Raw genomic sequence first — 20,072 nt, 5'->3', positions numbered from 1 at the left:
GGGACAGCCTCTCCATTGTCGGGTGCAGACATCCCTTAGTCAGGCCAGCCGCCTGGGTCTCCGGAAGGAGGCAGCGCCGCTGTCCTCGCGTGGATGACTGCAGTAGGGAGGGCAGGGCATCAAACAGCTGCTCCGAAGGACCCGAAGGCAGCCCGCAGCTGCCCCCTGCACGGAGCCTGCGCAGCCCAGGGCTGGACAGTGACCGTCCAGAGCGTCCTCTTGCCCCTGAGCCTAGCGATCTTTTCCAGGCGAAAGCCCCCTCCTTCTGGCGAACGTTGGGGCCCACCTCCAGGCAGCCGCCCGGGCCCCTCCCCTCGGCCCCTCCGCCGGGATCCCATCCTCGCTCGCCCTCGCTGCTCGCTGCCGCCCGCCAGCTAGGAGCTTTGCCCCCTCGCGCAAAAATGTGCTCTCTTTCATTTGCGGATTTCATAAACAAATGTAACCATATCACACGGGGCTCCTCGCCGTCCTTCTGAAAGCAATTCCGCTGTTGAAAACTGAAAAATGGGTGTAATTTGCGTTCAGAAAGTGATGTCAGGGTCACCGCAATTTCCCGGGCCATTATTTATTTTTACTTTAAAGTCTTTAAGGGGAAATTTGCTTATGTACTCGGAAGGCTTCCAACGCGAGGGGACCCGCAACCCCGCTCGCCTTCGACACCGGCGGGGGGGGGCCACTGGGGTGGAGAACAATTACGGAGTGACGCTAATATGGGGAAACTGGAAAAGAAATGTCTATTGTTTTTATTGTAACAGAAGGAGTGAGCAAACAGAAACGCCAACTCCGGGTGATCGGAAACAGGCAGGCGGAGAAAGAGAAGCGGGTTCCAGGCGGCCGTAGGCCCCTCCCCTGCTCTCGGAGCAGAAAGCCGACTCCGAGCGCGCGCCGCCCGCTCCCCGGTCCGCGCGCTCGGGACTGGAGGCTGCGGACCCGCCGCGCGCCCGGGGGAATTTCAGCGCTCCAGCCGACGCGGCGGGCAGGCGCCCGCACCACCCGGGCGAACTGGGGGACTCTCTGGGCCCTGGAGGCCCGGTGGCCGGGAAGACGGCGAGGCTGGGAGACTGCGAGGACCGGAAAGCATCTCCCCGCGACCCTCGGCTGCTCTCGGGGCGACTGTCTCCGCAGGCAGGTGTGCCGGCTGGCGGCCCCCGGCCCAGGGAGTCCAGGCCCGCAGCAGGTCAGTGTGCCGCGCCGCTGGCGAGCCGGGCTGGGGCCGAGGGTTCCCGAGCACCTTCAGTGCCCCAGAGCTCGTCCTTGGCCGCTGTCCCGCGGGGGTTCCCACGCGCCAGGCGGGCGGGACGGATGGCCCCCGGGGACGCACGCTGGCCATCCGCGGCGGCCGCGCTGCCGGCTGCTCCTTCGGGCCGCGCTCGCCAGGAGGCCGAGTGGGCTTCGGAGCCGCGGAGCCCGGCCGCGCGCCGCCGCCTGGAGGCTGGGGCCCCAGGCCGGGCCCGGTGGGTGGGGGTGGGGGATGGCGGCGCGGTTAGGCGAAGTCTCGAAGTCTGCGGCGCGCACAAGCTGTCACTCACCCTCGAAGAGACTCCCCGGCTCCCGCGTGGCCAGCGGCCGGGAGCTCTGGTCTCTACCGCTTTTCCCCTCCGACGTCACTCGGCTCGGGAAAGCGGGGTCCGGGCTGCTCCCGGATCCCCGGGGCTCCCTAGGGTGGTTGGGAGGGGGGCGCGGCGGGCAGCCCGAGGTCCCGTGTGTCCCCTGCGGGTCGGAGCAGTCCGCTCTCCTTCAGTCCGCTCAGCTCAGCGGCTGGGACCCACCCCTCCCGCGCACCCACCCGCCTCTCTCCGGCCATCTCCGCCTTGCCTGCCGCTAGCGACCCGCAGACCCGAAGGTCCGGCTGAGCCGCCCCGCTAGGGATCCAGGCTGAAGAGCCGAGGGCACCGGCTACCGGCACAGCCTGCAGCCCGGGGGCCGGCCGCGTGCTAGACCTCGGAAGGAGCTGGATTTTGATCCCTTCTCCGCAGCTCGCCTCTGACCGCCCGGGGGGCCAGGAGGGGGCCGCCGCAGGTGACCGCCCGCGGCCCTGGGACCGCTGACAGATTGATGGAGGCTGAACAGCATCTGGCTGGGGCAGGGCGCTGAGCCAGAGGCGGAGGCGGGCGCGCTCGGACTGAAGCTCCCCTGCCGCTCGCGCAGGCCCAGCCGCCCTTGGAGCCCTGGGGCCGCGGCTCCCCTCGGGCTGGACAGGTCCCTGCCGGCCGGTGCAAAGCGTCCCGGTCTTCTCCACCCCCCCCATTCCCGCCCTCCCCCCCCGCCGCACCCCACTGGAGTCCCTTCCTTTACACGCGGGGCCGGCCAGCTTCCAGGCCCCCACTGAATAAATATTTACCCAGAGAACGGGTCGCCCCTGGGAGGAGGCCTCTCCAGCGCCCAGGGACGGACTTTTGGCTTCTCCCTGTCTGAGTCAGCTGCAGGCCTTGCTGGTTGCGTTTTGGTTTTCTTAAATTTCCTTTTTATGGTCGAAATTCTTCCGACCCCGGCGTGATCTCCCCCAGGCAGTAACCAGGGGGCGCTGCCCCCAGCTGACCCTTGCTCTTTCCCAGCCCTGCATCCCTTCGTCCACCGTCTAGCCTTTCTGTCCTGCAGGGCTCTCTTCTGTTTCGCCTCCAGTCAGTCCGCGAGCTGCTTGGGACAAGGTCATCGCTCGGCAGGGCTCAGCAGGGCCAGGGGCTCCAGGTGGCCCCGGGAAGCTTTCCGCTTCCTCCGCCTGACCCGGTCCTTCCTGCTCTCAGTGGCGACACGGGTACTCGGTGCCTCAAAGCACCAGAGATTCCGGACACATTCTGGAGAATGGACTGAGCCTAGAGCGCTAACACCTGTCCCCCAGAAGGGACTGGGTCCTGCTTTTGAGGGCCCAACGAGGCCACAACGGCTGAGGTCACCCATGACCACAGCCAAGGCCAGCAGTTGGAGATAAGAGGCAGTCCAGGGTTGAAGGAGAGAGAGTCGTGAGTTAGGTCACTTGATCGTGGGCGCTCCAAATCATTCAAGTCTGAGGAGCAATCTGGGCCTGTGTTGCAGGACCTGGAAAGTCCGCAGAGTGCTCTTCTGCATTGTGCCGCGTTCGGCCTTGCCAGCCCGAAGGCGAACAGCCTGGGCGCGGGAGTCAGAGTTGTTATTCTCCATTTTTTGTCTATGGGTTTGTGCAGGGCGTTTGGAGGGAATTTCTGATCAAGAAGCCGGGCGCGTTCGTTTTTTAAACGAGCAAAAGAGCAGATCCCGAAGAAGCAACGTCGTAAATTGTACTCAGTGATCTCCAAGACTCAGCCAATTTGTTCTCTAGTCCGAAGAAGCTGATGTTGCGTCCGAATTCTTGGAGTTCCAAAGATCCTTGGTGCTGTAAAGGAACAGGTGGTGCGCACAACAGGTATCGAGTCAGAAAAGGAGGAAATCGCTATTTGCTCAAAATTCGAGATTTAAAACCAAATTCAAGGATACAAGGCCAAGTTCAAGTGGTACTTCTCAATATGGGACTTGCCTTAAGATCCCGACGACACAGTATTAAGGGTATTGTTTTTACCCACCTTTCCTTTTCTCTCTCTAGCCCTTCACACCTCTAAATTTGAACTTAGAATGTACCCTCACCATCAAACCTGGCTCAGTGAATCATCGTTAGCTTCAAGAAGCACAGGTGATGGTTAGTTTTTCCTTGTGTCTTTGTCACTTACTAGTCTGGGTCTGAGCCCAGTCAGTTTCCAGTTTCGCTGTGTGCTTGACGTTGATTATAACACCCCTGTCTCTCAGGACGGTAGAAGGGTCCGCCCCAATACTGAAAGCACAAGAAATAGACTTGGTGATTGTCAGGTAACAGTATCCTCCATCCGAAACAGCACAAACTCTCAAATACATTAAAAGTACCTCTTCTTTTTATTTTGATTTATATTTGCCAAATATGGGTAACTTTAGGAGCCCCCAAACTAGGATACACTTCAGGCTCAATTTAGAGAGAACAAAAGTGAAATAGCAGAAGTAGGCAGAATCTCAGGACCTCTAGTAGAGACATGGAAGATTTGGGAATTACATACATGTGCAGGCTCACTTTCGTTGAACCAAATCCCTTGCATATTTAAAAGCTTGGGAGAAGAGGCCCAGCCTCATGGCTGAGCTTTCTTGGTGGAGCGTGGGTCTCTCCGGTGAGCACCCCACTTGCCCACTGTCAGTTGACGTTGGGCACTGTGCTTGCTTGTAGTTAAGTTCTGGGTACAGCAAGCATGGCCCCTGCCTTGAACCTGCCTGGCTGGTGAGGCTGCGCTCTCAGATGCACCTACTGGGGGACCGCAATGGAGAAGCTACAGCCCAGACATCCCCCTCCGCCCCCAAGCTTCTGGTTCTGCTTCCTGACATCCTCCAGGTCTATCCGTGGGCCTACCTTGTTACACCTGCGATCTCGACACCTGGCGTGGACTGAAGTGGGGGTAGGATCAGCCGGTGCTGCGCTTGCTCCCCTTCTGACAACCGGTTGGAAGCCTGGATGACAGGTCATTCTAAGGCCCATCTCAGAACCAGTTGGCGCCCACTTCCCACCTAGAGTCTTAACTTCAATCCAGAGATGTCAGTCACTCTCTGAAAAAGGTCTGGGGGAGGGGAGGCTTCCCCCTCGGAGTCACTCTCAGACTAAACGCTCTCATTTGCTTATTCAGCATTTTCACCAGTCTCATTTTGCAGTCTGTTTACGCTGCTCCTGGGAAGATGTCAAACACCCATTTTCATTGTATTTAGTCACCCAGGTGCAGAGCAATCTGAAAGAGACAACGGAAGGAGTTTCCCGGCCTGCGCAGTCGCTCAACGGCTCGTCCCTATCAGCGCGCAGCTTGTCCTGGGGCCCGCCTCTTTGGGGGCGTGTCCCTAGTGAGTGATAGCCGGAGCCGCCCGGCCCCGGTCAACCCAGCCCACGTTGCTGCTTAGATTGAAATGCAGAACTCAAGCCTCTTTCATCCCCGCACAGACTTCCTTTTACTCCTTCCTTTTGCACTCTCGCCGCCTCCTCTCCGGGAGAAGCGGAGGCATCGGCGGCCCAGGGCAATCATAGGCCGGTCCACTGAGGCCGTGCGAAAAGATTCTTTCTGGGAGAACAGAACTGGGACCCGGTTGGTGTACTGCTTGGAGCAATGGGTGAGTGGCGGCGGGGGACGCTGTCAGAGCCGGGAAGGGAGGGAGGGAGCGAGCGGGCGCGAGAAAGGAGGGAGGGCGCGGGCGCGAGGGCGCGCGCCACTGGCGCTCGCACCCTCCTTATTGACTTTGCTAGAGTTTCTACAAGTTGTAGGAACACGCTAAGGGTCAGCGGTGCACAGCAGTTCTTTCTGATCGCCGGTAGCTGGGTTCTTGTCGATGCCATTTTCTGATTTTAAGAGAAGAGGCAGACCAAGTTTTGTTTCAGACACACGTAAACAAAACCAAAAAAATTCTCGAGCTTCTCCCAGACTTAGTCTGTCTGCGCGATCCCGGGGCGGGGCGCTGGTCAGAGAAGAAGTCCAAGGTCTTCAGTCCAAGTAGGAGAGAAGGCGCCGGTGGTAGGACATCAAGATCGATTTCCCTGCTTTGCTTCAGAGGTTTTTGGGCACTCCAGTGCCCTGGCGATCGCGCCACTAGCGCCTCAGGACCGACAGGGGCCCGGACCCCACCCCGGCTTTGAGCCGATCGGCGTGGTTCGTGGAGCATGTGATTTGGGAACAATCCCTGTCCCTGTCCCGCGGCTAGTGGGTTCGCCCTGCCCCCACCCGCGCGCGGAGGCCGGGTGTCAGGCAGCTGTCCCAAGCGGCGGGTGCGCGTCCCCGCGCGCCTTGTGTTCGTTTTGCAGAGCCAGCCTTCGGGGAGGTGAACCAGTTGGGAGGAGTGTTTGTGAACGGGAGGCCGCTGCCCAACGCCATCCGGCTTCGTATCGTGGAACTGGCCCAACTGGGCATTCGACCTTGTGACATCAGCCGGCAGCTACGGGTCTCGCACGGCTGCGTCAGCAAGATCCTGGCGCGCTACAACGAGACGGGCTCGATCTTGCCAGGGGCCATCGGGGGCAGCAAGCCCCGGGTCACCACCCCCACGGTGGTGAAACACATCCGGACCTACAAGCAGAGGGACCCAGGCATCTTCGCCTGGGAGATTCGGGACCGCCTGCTGGCGGACGGCGTGTGCGACAAATACAACGTGCCTTCGGTGAGCTCCATCAGCCGCATCCTGCGCAACAAGATCGGCAACCTGGCTCAGCAGGGCCACTACGACTCCTACAAGCAGCACCAGCCGGCGCCACAGCCCGCGCTCCCCTACAACCACATTTACTCCTACCCCAGCCCCATAACGGCGGCGGCCGCCAAGGTACCGACACCGCCGGGGGTCCCCGCCATCCCCGGCTCCGTGGCTCTGCCGCGCACCTGGCCGTCCTCGCACTCCGTCACAGACATACTGGGCATCCGCTCCATCACCGACCAAGGTCAGTCTCCGGGATTGGGGGTGTGTAAGTTTGAGTGTGCCGCGCCTCCTCTTCGCTGAGATCCCAGGATCTGAGGCCGCCAGGCCCCTGCCCATGCTACCACCAGGCCTTTTTGCCTTTGGAAAATCAGGCGTCCTTCTGGGGGGCGGCGGGGTGGGGGTGGGGGTGGTGCCCTGCTCTCATTAACTTGAAATTCATGCCCCTCGTTTCCTTGCCACCCACAGTCGCCTGCCTCATCTCAAACTACCAGACCCTGAACATCCCCCAGCCCTGACACATGGTTCACATTTTCCACCCTCCCCCGCCCCCTGCGCCGTCGCGGCCTCGATCCGGCGGGCTCCCTCGGAGCGCGCGGCCAGGGCCGGTCGGGGGCGCAGCCCGGGAGGCCCGGGCGGGTTTGTGGGGCCGCGGGCAGCAGGCGACTCTGCAGGTTGCCCGCTCGGTGGTGGGTGGGTGGGTGGGGGTCAGATGCGGCCGCGAAGAGTCCGGCACTAGGGGGAAATGGCTGAGTTCTCCTTCTCGGGTTCTGGCAATCAGGCCAAATTTGCTCCGGCAGGAAGTTCAAATGTCACCTAATTGGTTTCATTCTTATGCTTCACTTCATTTTCCTCGGAAATGGAGGTCCCGAAGTTACTACTAGTAACTTGCATGTAGCTCATTCCGGGACTAATTTTCTGCTTTATTACTTCTCTCGCGCTCGCTCGTTCTCTCGCTCGCTCTTCATTTCCTCGTTGTCCTTAACAGACTTCGATTCACATCTGTAATCAGTGGCCCCCAACCCTGCGGTGGTGGAAAGAAAGTGACGTCCTTTCCTCTGCCTTCCGCATTTGCCCCTCCGCCCGCCAGTGCCCAGGAATGCGAGCGGACAGCTAGTAGTCCCTAAACCTTTTCGGCGATGCCACCCCACTGTTCCATCCCATGCTCACCTCTGACCTCCGCCGGGTCGTCAGCATCTTTTCGGCGCGGCCTGGACTCCGGGAGCCCTCTTGCTTGGCCCGACTTCCGCTGGAGACCCGAGTTTGTTTTCTTTACTGCGGTTTTCTTTTTTTTTTAAACCGGCATTAACGTCTTTCTTGGTTGGGAGAGAAGAAAATCCAAATGCCTTGAACGGAGAATTCAAATAATGCAGATAGAGAGCCTGTCTCCTTACTGGTCCTTTTACAACGGAAAGATGGACTAGGAAAGAGAGAAAATGCTTTTAAAAATTATTTCCTGCCTTTCTTGGTTACACTTATCACAATTATCTCTTTGTTAGTAATTAAAATAGTGCCCTGATTTCTCATCTTTTTGTTTTCTGTGAATTTACAAAACCCTTCTAGAAGAACCCAGTTTTGTCGTATTCTGAGATGGTGGGAGAGAGTTTGCCCTTGATTTATAGGCTAACCTGACCTCACTGACATTTAAAGGAAACCCCTGTTCATGGGAAAGTGTGAGATCAGCAGAAATGGGGGCTCACAGGGGGATCTCAATTTCTTAAGATAACTTTAGGCTTGTGCCCACGGACTACCTTTTGTCTGGGAAAGCAAAGAGAGACAGGCACTTTTGGGCCCAAACATGCTTTCTTGGTGCAAATAAGAATACAATCCAATTCTTTAGGGGGAGAGGGGCAAAGTGGGAAAAAATGCTGATGGAGTTGAAAAGAAAACGTGTCTTCCCTAGGGACTCCCAAAAGCAGAGCAAATGCCAGTCCATAAAGTATTGGATTATGGTTCGAAGCAACTCTTAATTCCAGATATGGTTGTGGCTTCTGAGTGCCAACTTCATACAACCCAATTTCATTTGTGACTAGAGCTTTCTACACAGTGACCATCTTTTCTGAACACAGTCTCAGATGGAAGTGTTTAAATCAGGTTGCAGAGGTTTGGTCAAACTTGACTCCTCCAAACATAGGTGCCAAACACAAAAATACATTCCTCCGTAGCCTCCTTGCAATATATTCATTCTCTTTAAAATTACACCTGATCTCTCTCTCTCTCTCTCTCTCTCTCTCTCTCTCTCTCTCTCTCTCTCTCTCTCTCTCTCTCTCTCTCTCTCTCTCTCTCTCTCTCTCACACACACACACACACACACCAATGATCAGATAGGCACAAACCTCAGCATTGTGGTAATTATTTCACACCTTATAATATTCTTTGCATCTCCTTAAGAACTGAGAGGGCAACTAATGGCTAAACACTTCACTCTGCTTGGTTTTTGCTCTTTTATTTTCTATATGTGTCCTATTTGCAAACAGCAGAAGGGTTAGCAACAACCCCTTCTCTCTTTAACCCTGCCACTGCCATTGGTGCGGGGCAGAATGGTGCCGGTAAAATGCATTTTCTAACTCTTACAACACAAACCTTAGGTATTTCTCAAGTGTCCTAGGCATACCTTCTGCAGAAACCGAAGCACGCAGACCTTGCAAGTATGTAGTAGGCTTCGGTTAATTATTGGTTTGCAAATGACCCAGCGGATCTTTTGTTCAGTCTGTTGACTCAAGTACCCAACCTTCCCAGCCCCGTGAGTACTTTTATGAAGGTCTCTGGATCAGCACAGGCTCTCTTAGACCCGGACACATCTCTTTCCGTGCTTAGCTCGGCCCAGTCCCAGACTTTGGCCGGACCTGGGTTCGTCCAGGGGAGGACAAGAAATGCGGCGCTCAGCCTCACAGGTTGTTTTTCCATCTCGGAGAAATTTATTTCACTCCTTGGCACCGAGGAAGCTGGGGACAGAGGAGGAACTCAAAGACCAGTGGGGGCTGGGGGTGGGGGTAGGGGGGGACAACTTTCTACCCACAGGGGTGAGTTTGGCAAGGCCTACTCGGAAGCTAAATGTAAGTTCCCCCAGGCCCGAGGCTAGAAGCGGAGGAGACAGCAGGGGCCCGTGCCCCAGGGAGTTCGAGGGCAGGGGGTCGCCCCAAGGTCGCGGGTTCTGGTCCTGTCTCTGGAGGGAGGCTGACCCTGTTCCTCCCCCGCAGGAGTGAGCGACAGCTCCCCCTACCACAGCCCCAAGGTGGAGGAGTGGAGCAGCTTGGGCCGCAGCAACTTCCCCGCGGCCGCGCCGCACGCGGTCAACGGGCTGGACAAGGGCGCCCTGGAGCAGGAAGCCAAGTACGGTCAGGTGAGGAGGTGCGCTGGGGCCGGGCCGCCGCGGGCTCAGGGGGCGGCTTGGGGGCTCAGGGCGGAGCCGGGCCTTCTCAGGGCGGTCATCGAGCCCGGCCCGGCCCCCGGGGGGCCTCGAGCTAGCCAGACCCGGGCCTCCCCGCGGGCTGCGGGGCGCTGGCGGGGCGCTCGTGGGGCTGCGAGCGGCCCGGGCGGCCAGGCCCGCGTGGCCTCGGGAGGAGCCGCGAGGCCGCATCTCAGGCCTTCGCTGGGCCGGCGAGCGCGGGGCCGGCCGCCCGTGGCTCGGGGACCCGCGCTGGCGGAGCGGCCCGCAGCGCTGGCCGGTGGATCGCGAGTAGGGCGGTCGGGGCCGGCCCTCTCCTGCGCTCTCCCTGCCCAGCGCGGGCCACACGGGAAGAGGGACAGCCGGATGATCGTAATGAAGTTACCTTTTCCCGATTAAAGGTCACGTCGTAATCTCCCAAGGGAGGTTAGTGAGAAACCTCAAATTATACCGCCTGGCTGTGGACCGTTTAATTTTTCTTTCCCTCTGTCCCTCCTCCTCCTCTCCCAAAGAAAAGTTACCCCCACCCCGCCAGCTCCCGAGCAAAGCTGCTACCACAAAAGCGCAAGCATTCTGTGTCTAAATTTATCATCACCGCCAGCCAAATTTAAAAAAAAAGAAGGAAGGAAAAGATGCTAACGGCGTTTATAGGTTCCTTGAGCAGGACTGGGGCAAACCCTTCAAAACTCCCTGCCCTTCCCCAGGTTCCCACTCACAGAGGTTTGCAAATGCCTCCATCCTAACTCCCAGCTCCAGAGGCGCAAGGTGCGCAATTTCCGTTGGAGTCTTTTGAACCCTTACAACTTTTCATGTTTTCCTAACTGCCCACATCCAGCTTTTTAAACTAAATGAAATTTGCTACTTCTGTTCCCTTGTGAAAAAATATCCTAGTGGTGATTTTCTCCAGCAAATGCCTCCTCCGCTCTCTCTTCCCAGCTGTTCTGCTAGGACAGCATCACACCAGCTCTTGGGTGGCAGCTGGCAGAGTCCCTTTCTCCAGTCTTTTGCCTGTGGAAAAGAATGCCAATCAGAAATTATAAGAACCTATATAACTTTCTTTAACAAGGCCAGTAGTTCTGTAATTGATTAAAATTGGTTACTGTCATCTAGAGTTCCTATTTTCAACTTAAACTGCAGAGAAAGATCCTTGGTTCCTGGGGATCAGAACATTTCAGTTATATACGCTCTTAGCTTTGGTGTGCGAAACCCTGACATATTCAAACTTTATCGTAAACACTCATATTTTACTGCAGGAAGAAGCAGTATGGTGCCATGGTGATGGCCTGCGCTCTTATGGCTCCACTTTCAAACAAGTTGTTTAAACTTGCAACACCTCCGTTTGTTCATCTGTAAAAAGGGGGAGGGATAGTTTCAACCTGGGGAGCTGTCAGGCCCATAAGATAGGTACACGTGCAACCCTATGGTACACAGCAAATGTTCAGTAAATATTACCTCTGGTTCTGAGTGGTGATGAAAGATAACATTTTATGACAAGTGATACCCTCCCCCTCCACAATATTCCTTGCTTCGAGAGCTCATAGTCAAAAAATTTCAAGGCATTTAGTTACAAACAATAGCAGCTATCTAAGGCATGTAGCATAGTAGCAAGCATGTAATAGACATGCAGTTAATTTTTATTAGGTCTTCATTTCTTAGAATAACACTGTGAAGTATCAGGCTGAGAAGATTTTCTACATGTAGTTGACGCAGCCAGTTTGCCATAGCAATCTCACATGCCCCAAATGCCTTCTGATTATTTTCATTTTTAGTTCTTTGAATTACAGACCTGGATTTTCAACTTCGTTAGAAATGGTTACACAATCAATTCAAGCCTAAACTGATAAAGTATTTTAAATGAAAATTGAAAACATGATTTCAAACAACCTACTTTGTGTATTCTCAACATTAAGAATCAATTATGTTGTTACTGAATGACTAAATTTTGGAACTCATAAAAGGAAGCAACTCAAAAAATTGTGCTGAAATAAATATTGTTTTAAGTCCTTAAGAGAACACATTAAGTATTTTTTCCCCAGAAGAAAAAAATTTGGAAAATTTTTTATCATAGTTTGTAAATTGTAAGCAGTGCCAGGCATTAAGGCAATTTAAGTATGCAAATTTTCAAAACACTGAAAAATTTCTGAGCACAGTGCAAATTGGTGGATATTCTAATATAATGATCACATTTAGTGCTTAGTACTGAAGAGTGCTAAGTAGTCATAACAACCTAAGCTATGTCATTTTGTGAGCAATTTTGGAATTTAAACATTGATTTCCTTGAGGGAATGTATTTCATACATTAATATTTCCTCATAGACAAACATGCAAAGGTTAGTTATGATATATGTAACAGCTTCTCTCACCCATATTTAAAGAGCAGCTTTATCCTTAAAAGTTGTTCTTCAAAGTATCGTCCGTGTATTTCAACCAAAATGTAAAATTAAAGTCAGGTTACATGCTTTTTTCCTCCATTTGTATTACTCCATTTGAAAGGCTTTGGTTAACAAAGAAAGGAAGTATCAACATTTTTTGCACACATTTTAGGGGATTTACCTAAGGCAGTCAGTCTTACATAGTATCAGTTTCATTTTGATATATAAAGGAGGAAATTAAGAATTGAGAGCCATAGGGCTTAGCACATACTATTTTCCCAGAAGACATCTGTAAAATTACCAAAGTGGGTGAATTGACAATTGTTATGGGTAAACTTGATTATTGCAATAGTTACAATTAATTGCTATCATCTAGAGTTCCTATTTTCAACTTAAACCGCAAAGAAATATACTTGGTTCCTGGAGGTCAGAACATTTCAGTTATATATACTCTTACCTTTGGTGTGTGAAACATTGAAATATTCAAACTTATCTTAAACACTAATATTGCACTCTAGTTAATATTTTATAGTACCATTCTGGATTCCATATTACCACCTTTGAAGAGAGAGGAAAATAATGTTTACTTTGGCTTTTCCTTTCTCTCACATTTAATATTGGGCTAGAAATCATTAATCTCATCTAATTCTGAATGACAACAATGTTCTCTGCTTCTTAATTTATCTTCTTTTGAATGTCTAAAAGTCCTATGAACATAACCACATAGTAAAGAACCATTGTATAGCGAAACCTAGGATTATATCTGCCTTTTAAAATATTATTTGGAAAATTGATAGTTTCTTTAAAAAATTCTTTACAAATAGTTGTGAACCATTTTCTACAATGGGATGTACTTTCACTGGAAAAAATAGTATATGTGATACCCCAAGTAAAAGCAATTTGAATGTTTGATTAGTAATTTTGAGTATCCTCCTTTTAGGATAACACATGTTAACTCGAAAAAACAAGTTTAATGTAGAATCTAGCTGTAAATTGATATGTTAGAAATGGAGAGTAATCTGTAAAGGCTTGAATTTAAGCAGACATAAATTAGAGTTCAGCAAATTAAGAAAATGGTTGAATTTGGAAGCACAATAATCTGCAATGCGTATGAAACATGGGATTTTAAATGATAGTATTTCAAAATCATGAGTGTAGTTTTCTAGCGAATTATTTTTTTAAATTGTCTATATAATTACAGTGGCCTCTTGAAAATATAAAGGAAGTTGTACTTTTTGGGAAATATTTGTAATTTTACTGAGAATGAAATCTTACAGAACATAAAATAGAAGCCAATACTAATAGAGCCTTTAAAAGCCATAATGTTACCAAACCTGAAATACATCCTTTAACCTGATTGACTTTTAATCAGGAGTGTTTTAAGTCAAAATTAATGATAATGTATAAGTAGAGAATGTGTCAGTAAAAATACTAGTAAAAATGTCAATTAAGAATTTTTTAAGATCATTGAAAATTTTAATATAATTTTGGCAAGAAGGATTAGAAACAAAATTTAAACAGCAGCTTGACATTCCCTCGAGACATTTAGATTTGCAAGGTGCTAGCCAAGCATAATTAAGATCCTTTTGACTGAATGGTGAACCTGTATTTACAGTCATCATTTAATATTATCAAATTTGTTTTACTAGGCTATTACATAATTCAGAAAAGAAGAATGACAGAAACATGATTTCACCCCTAAAGAGAGAAAAACCCTGTTTATTTTCAGACCCAAACCTTTTTCGATCCTGAGGTTACAACTCTCTGTGAAGAACATCTGTATTTGTGGCCATGCGTGCTTTATTAGAGAGCCGGGGTGCACTCATTTTATCATATGAGGAGGACCATATAGCACTGACAAGTGAATGAAAGATTGTAGATCGAGGCCCAGGCGCAGTTTTGTACTTTTTCTTCAAGAGAGAAAATGTTGAGTAGATGCTCCTTAGAATTGAAGAATAATCTATAACACCTGAGTGCGGGACAGTCGCCATCCCAGTTTCTCTCTGTGGATACAAGTGTTTGCATACTAATGCATTTCCATTTTTCTCCAGGGGGAATAAATGGAACAACCATAAATCAAATAATGAAATACCTAAGTTAGAACTTCTATTTACTTTTTTCAAGAGCTTTATTCATGTCGCTTACTTAAAGTGTAATGCTTATTCTGTGACCAAGCTTGCTCAGTTTTGTTCTGATTTGTTTTTGAAAGCCAGACTATTACATCTTTCCCCCCACCCCACAAGACTGCCCTAACTTAAATTTACCAAAGTTTATGAAACCCCGAGGGTGTGTGCCCTGCCTGGGGGACCGTGCCATTGTCACAGGCTGTGGACTCCAGTCCCAGATGATACAGGCAAGGCCGGCCCTCACACTGTCCAGCTTGGCCCGCTTACCAAAACAGCGCCTCAACCTTTTGACTCAAGGGAATTTCTGCAAACTAGCAAGTCTACTTTCTCTCTCTTTAGGACGAGTCAATAAGAAACGGTGCTTTCATTCATTCTTGCTACAAAAACATTTCATCTTGTGTATTTTCCCAATTTCTTTTCATATCTCTCGCAGTTGTGGGGTCAATCCCTACTATTGGGCCATCATAGGCCAGGGTAGAACTGCTCTGGTTTCTAATTTTACCGAGAATAAAATCTTACAGAAAATAAAATAGAAGCCAATACTAATAGAGCCTGTAACTCCGTACAAGAGTTGAAAGCCTCATTTCTCCCAGGGAGCGACAGGTGGTTTTGAACGGCTGACCTTGCAGGTAGCAGAGCAGCATAAAATCCGGCAGAGTACCCTCAGGGCTCTGCCTTTCCTGCTTATGAAAACGAAGTCTGTCTTTTTCTAAAACCGATTCAACAAAGCAAGTACCTTCTTTATGGCAGGGCGTGCCATCTGGTGTATTATTAGTTTACTATTGGGTTTGGATTAGTAATTGCCATTCTCAAAGTGTGATGGCGAATAGCTTGCTTCAGGAAGGACCCTTGCAGAGTTTTCAGAGGGAAAGAAACCCTCTTCGGCACCAATAGAAGATTCACATGCAAAAGGGGTTGATGGGCTGAACCCTTATTTATGGAATCTTTAGGTAAAGCCATTTTCAAAAATGAAATTTCCATTACATGCCCATTGCTGGGGCTTCATTTGGAAAATTTGTTTACTCTTCCCTGGGGATTCCATATGCTGGTTGATTTATGAATCATATTTACAATCCAATTAAATAGAGTAATTTAGCGTGTTTGCCCCACTATATTTATAGTATACATTTGTTAGTCTATACTCAACTGGCTTTTCAGATGAATTACATGCCCTTCACTGAAAACATTAAGCAGATTTGGGAAGTTTAAGTCATGTACTCTTTTTCTGGAAAAGGATAAACAAATCCATGCTACCTGTAGCTGTTTTCCTTTGCAGTGGAAAATTTTACTCTTTCAGCAACTGCTTCGTAAATACAATTACTTTACCCAGTAGAGATTTATTTATTTTACTAATGCCATGTTTCAAAATTAATAGTCAGGAATTGATGTGTTTACTGCGCTGCCAGAATGAGTGGATAGTGAAGGTGGCCAGGTGGGGGCAGGTACAGTTAAAGCACACTTGAAGCTTTCTCATCTCATGTGAGCCATTTTTTCAAGTTTCCAAATCTTAACTTCAAAAGTGAAAAATGAAATGAAGACAGATCCCCTACGCCAGTCTGGGCCACAATTTAACATAAGGAAAAGCCCAGGGGTGTTGCTATATTGCTTAAGGTTAAAGATGTGTATCCTTATTTTAGTATTTTTTTTTTTTTTTGCCTTTAAAGCAAACACGTTAGCCTCCGCTTCCCTTTTTCTACAAGATAAGGAGGTCAACACTCTAAGAGTCCCCTGCAGCCCTCCTTTCTGCAGAGGGGATTGTGCCATTGCGAGAACATTGAGCTCTTGATCACTAATAAGAAGTATAACATGAAAGCAAGTTTGGAGCACTAACTAGGCAAAAAAAAAAAAAGAGTATTTTTGTTTTTCATGCTTGACAGCTGAATGCATATATGAAATACAAGTGGTGTTAACAGCAGCCTAAAACCAATGTTCTAAACTCATCTGAGATGAAGGTCCAATTCAGTCTGCTTTCTGGGAGGCCCATAATCTAAGAAGGAACATCTCTGGGTAAAGAAGTCGGTTCACAGAACAGCATTGCAGATGTCGCAGCAGACTAGCTACAGTCAGAGATATAGGCTCAAAGAGCAATAGGTTCCCTGGGCAAAGGTGGAAGGAGAGGCGATAATAGAGCAAGTCTTTCACTGTAATTTTAGATAGTAGAAAAACAATACAAAGGAAAAAAAAACTTAAGTTGTGGTGACAAAAAGAAATCACCAAGAGATTTTCTTGTCTAAACCATTGTTTTTCTCATGTCTAATATTAACTCTTTAAACCATATGTTCTTAAGAAATGCTGGGCTAAACTTTTCATTATTTTAAAAGTAATTTTAACCTCCCCCTTTCCTTATTACCCTATTTTATTATTCTTGATGTATCCTCGTGTTAGTTCTGTAAAATACTGATTAATTCTAGCAGAGGCAAAGTATAGACATGGACATCTTTTCATTACTAAATTGGAATGATACCTTTCCAAATTAGTTTCTCACAGGTTATTGGAAATCCTACATAAAAATCATCAGAACTGTAATCTCAGGACCAATATTGAGAGCAGTCATACCAGGAGGGGAAGAGGAAGGTGGGGGCAGATAGGGGGGACCAATCACAAAATGGGTGGAGACACTGGTCAGTGTAAGATATGAAAAAATAATAATTCATAAATTATCAAGGGTTCATGAGGGAGGGAGGGTGGGAAAGGGAGGGGAAAATGAGAAGTTGATTCCAAGGGCTCAAGTAGAAAGAAAATGATGATGTCAACAAATGTGCTTGACACAATGGATGGATGGATGGATTGTGATAAGAGTTGTATGAGCCCCAATAAAATGATTTAAAAAAAAGAACTGTAATCTTTACATAATACTAGATTTCCCCTGAAATTTGATAGCTCTTGATCTTGATGTTCACCTCTTGAGATCCACAAAGTGTGTCCACTTGGAGAAGGAATAAGCCGTTCTCACGCCCCCTCCCCACCAGCACCACCTTTCCCCCCAAGGAACAGAATGAGGATCTACCAATGAACATCAGTTCTAGAAAGGGAAGGGATCTTTTATCAGATGCTCTCGTAAGAGATGTTCTAGTTTCAGATTTGATCCTATTTCTGAATAGCCCAGGACAGGCAGCACAGCATGCTGCATTGGCCCCTGCACCAGCCAGGGGCGATCAACTATTTTAACACACTGCCACTGACTTAGTAATTCCTTCCCTGCCATTGAGTCAATTCAAACTTAATGCGACCCTATAGGACAGGGGGAGAAATGTCCTAGTGGGTTTCTGAGACTGCAAATCTTTATGGGAGGAGAAAGCCTCATCTCTCTACTTCAACTTACTAATTGGCTTTTAAGTAAATGGCTAAATCCTTTCATCTATATTCTTATGATATACAATGGTTAAAAAATTACAGCATCATTCTCTGGGACTCTGAAATACCTTAAAATTTTCAATGGAATATTATGTTTCTGCTGATTATAATTATTATAAACCAAGGAGTCTATAATGAGCTATATAATTCATTGATCTACATTATTTGGTTAAATATATTTGATATTCCTGGGTGTCTGGGACTTTGCACATACTCAAGAAACCTTCGTTTTCTTCTTTCCCCATTATTCAAAGTACATGCACTTGGAACAAGATCATAAGGTGTGAGTCCTTACAGACTAAGGACTCATTCTTATTTTACTTATCTGCTCTACTTTGAGGAGTTGATAAGCCTCCACTATTGTATTTTCATAGATGTTGGGATGAAAAAATAATAATCAAATGAATTCAATGAGAAAACAATCTGAATCTCACAACTTAAATATAAAAAAGGGCTTTGCTGACATATGTCGAATTCACTTGGCTGTAAGGATGAAATTGTTTTTACCTCTAATAATAATTCTATTATTTAGGTCCTGTGTTCTCAAGGAAATACAAGGATATGTTCGTTCATTCATGCCACCAGGAAACACGACTTATTCTTTATTCCTGAGTAATGTTGAAATTGAGGGGGGAAATTAAGTTACTTGAGCAGAGGTGCTGAGTATTTCTGCCAGAACCAGGATTAGAAAACAGGGTTTTGGGGGTTGTTAATAGTAATGAAACCAACAATCATTTAATGAATGCCAAGTGCGTACTGGCTTCAGAGCGACTGCATTTTGCTTTCAAACTAAGACTTTACATTGAAATTCATTTCAAGAGATTTATTCATGTGGCTTTTCAAAATTCCCCACGCAGGGCCCCCAAACTTTGGAAGCAAATAGTCCAATTTCAAAACCACGCGTATGCGGCTCTTTTATATTTGGACAGGCAGTTTCCTTTGTGATAAAGGAGAAATAGACCCACTCTTCACGGCAAGACCTCACAAGACAAGCCGTCTGGTTTTGCAGGCCCTTTGCTAGCCAGGCGTTTTCAACGTGACGTCCTAGGACACACTGCCCTGTTTCCTGTAACAACGGCTGTGCTCCCTTTGAGCGTCTCCCGTGGTCGCCCACACTCTGCGCCCTTCTGTGCTGGAAACGAAAGCTGCCCAGGCCCTTTGCAAAAGCCTCAGCAAACGAGCCGAACCAAGCTGAAGCCCTGGGACATTGACCCAGGGCAGTAGGGATGGGCGGACAGATGCTAAGAGTATGGAGTCATCATTCAATTCCCTTTGCACCCCGAGTCTCTCTCCTATTGTTCCCAATGGCAAAGTCGGATGCTGCGGTTTTCTGGCTGTAACCTCCTCAAAACCTTTATGCAAAGAATCACATCTTGCCTTTTGACATGTTTGCTTCGGTAGCAAGACCGTGATTGCCTTTCAGAATACGTACCATTAAGGTCAAAACTGCAAAACCAGGGAGTAGAGTCAGAATATGGTGAGCTTATTCAGAACTTACATTTTGCTTCTGAGAACCTGTGAAATGTTGACTACTGTCATGGGATTATGGGCTTTTTGTTTGTTTTGTTTTGGTTCTTTTGGTTTTGTTTTTTAAAACGTCTTCTCTTTTCCCCACTCCTCCCAGGCACCAAATGGCCTCCCAGCTGTGAGCAGTTTTGTGTCAGCATCCAGCATGGCTCCTTACCCAACCCCGGCCCAAGTGTCGCCTTATATGACCTACAGCGCTGCTCCTTCTGGTTATGTAGCTGGACATGGATGGCAACATGCCAGCGGCACCCCGCTGACCCCCCACAACTGTGACATTCCTGCGTCGCTGGCGTTCAAGGGAATGCAGGCAGCCAGAGAAGGTAGTCATTCGGTTGCAGCTTCTGCGCTCTGATGGGAAATTCCGCCTCCAGCAGCATGGCCCCGGCTCGGGCCCCTCTCAGCACGCCCTCCCCCTCTCCCCGGTCTCAGACCCCACCCCGCCAGCCCCTAGCCCTCCTGTGTTGAAAGCTGGCTGAACGGACGTACATCCTTTGTGCTGATGACACGTAAATATTTCTTGCCATAACTTCTCTCTCACAGCAAACCTGGCCTGACTTCAGGATTTAAAAACAACAGCGATGTTAAGTATCGAATGAGACTTTTTGGGCTGCCCACACACTGTTTTTAAGTAGTGAAGAATCCTGCACCCCTCAAAGGGCTTAAAGAACTTTCAAAAACAAAAAAACCAAACCAAATAAGCCTAGTCTTTGGTAAAACCACACATGTATATTTATTCTAAATCAACCTGAACTTTTGAAACGTGCAATTGTTGAGATTTTGCAAAATCAATAAAGGAAAATATAGAAAAATGTTATGCTACACCCTCTAATCAAACACCGTAACCAAGTAAGCCTTAATTCATCTTCACAAAACCAATCAATAATTGACTTGAGTGATCCTTTGTTTATTTTTAAGAGATGACCTATTTTGTGGAAAGAAATATGCATAGGACCCAAGCAATATCGGGATTTAGCTCCCTCCACCCGCCGCCCCCCTGGCATTTTGACTTGGTTTCAAATACAATTATGTTTATATGTTCTATGAATTTGTAAATATGGGCTCTTAATGCTATTTGTGTTTTCATTCCCTGGGTTATCCACCTACCCCTGACCC

The 20,072-nt window shown here is 48.7% G+C and overlaps 1 protein-coding gene across 1 annotated transcript; it reads left to right on the top strand.

The window, feature by feature from the left end:
- Positions 1–603: 603 nt before the first annotated feature.
- On the top strand, positions 604–20,072 carry PAX9 (paired box 9). Its single transcript, XM_075532210.1, has 6 exons — positions 604–699; positions 865–1,444; positions 4,958–5,124; positions 5,710–6,436; positions 9,393–9,535; positions 19,057–20,072. The coding sequence occupies exons 1-6, from the start codon at positions 604–606 to the stop codon at positions 19,309–19,311; spliced, it is 1,968 nt and encodes a 655-aa protein (XP_075388325.1). The 3' UTR covers positions 19,312–20,072.

The sequence above is a fragment of the Tenrec ecaudatus genome, chromosome 14 (genome assembly GCF_050624435.1).
Source record: "Tenrec ecaudatus isolate mTenEca1 chromosome 14, mTenEca1.hap1, whole genome shotgun sequence".
In the NCBI taxonomy this organism is placed as follows: domain Eukaryota; kingdom Metazoa; phylum Chordata; class Mammalia; order Afrosoricida; family Tenrecidae; genus Tenrec; species Tenrec ecaudatus.
This window is presented reverse-complemented; position numbering and strand designations above follow the sequence as displayed.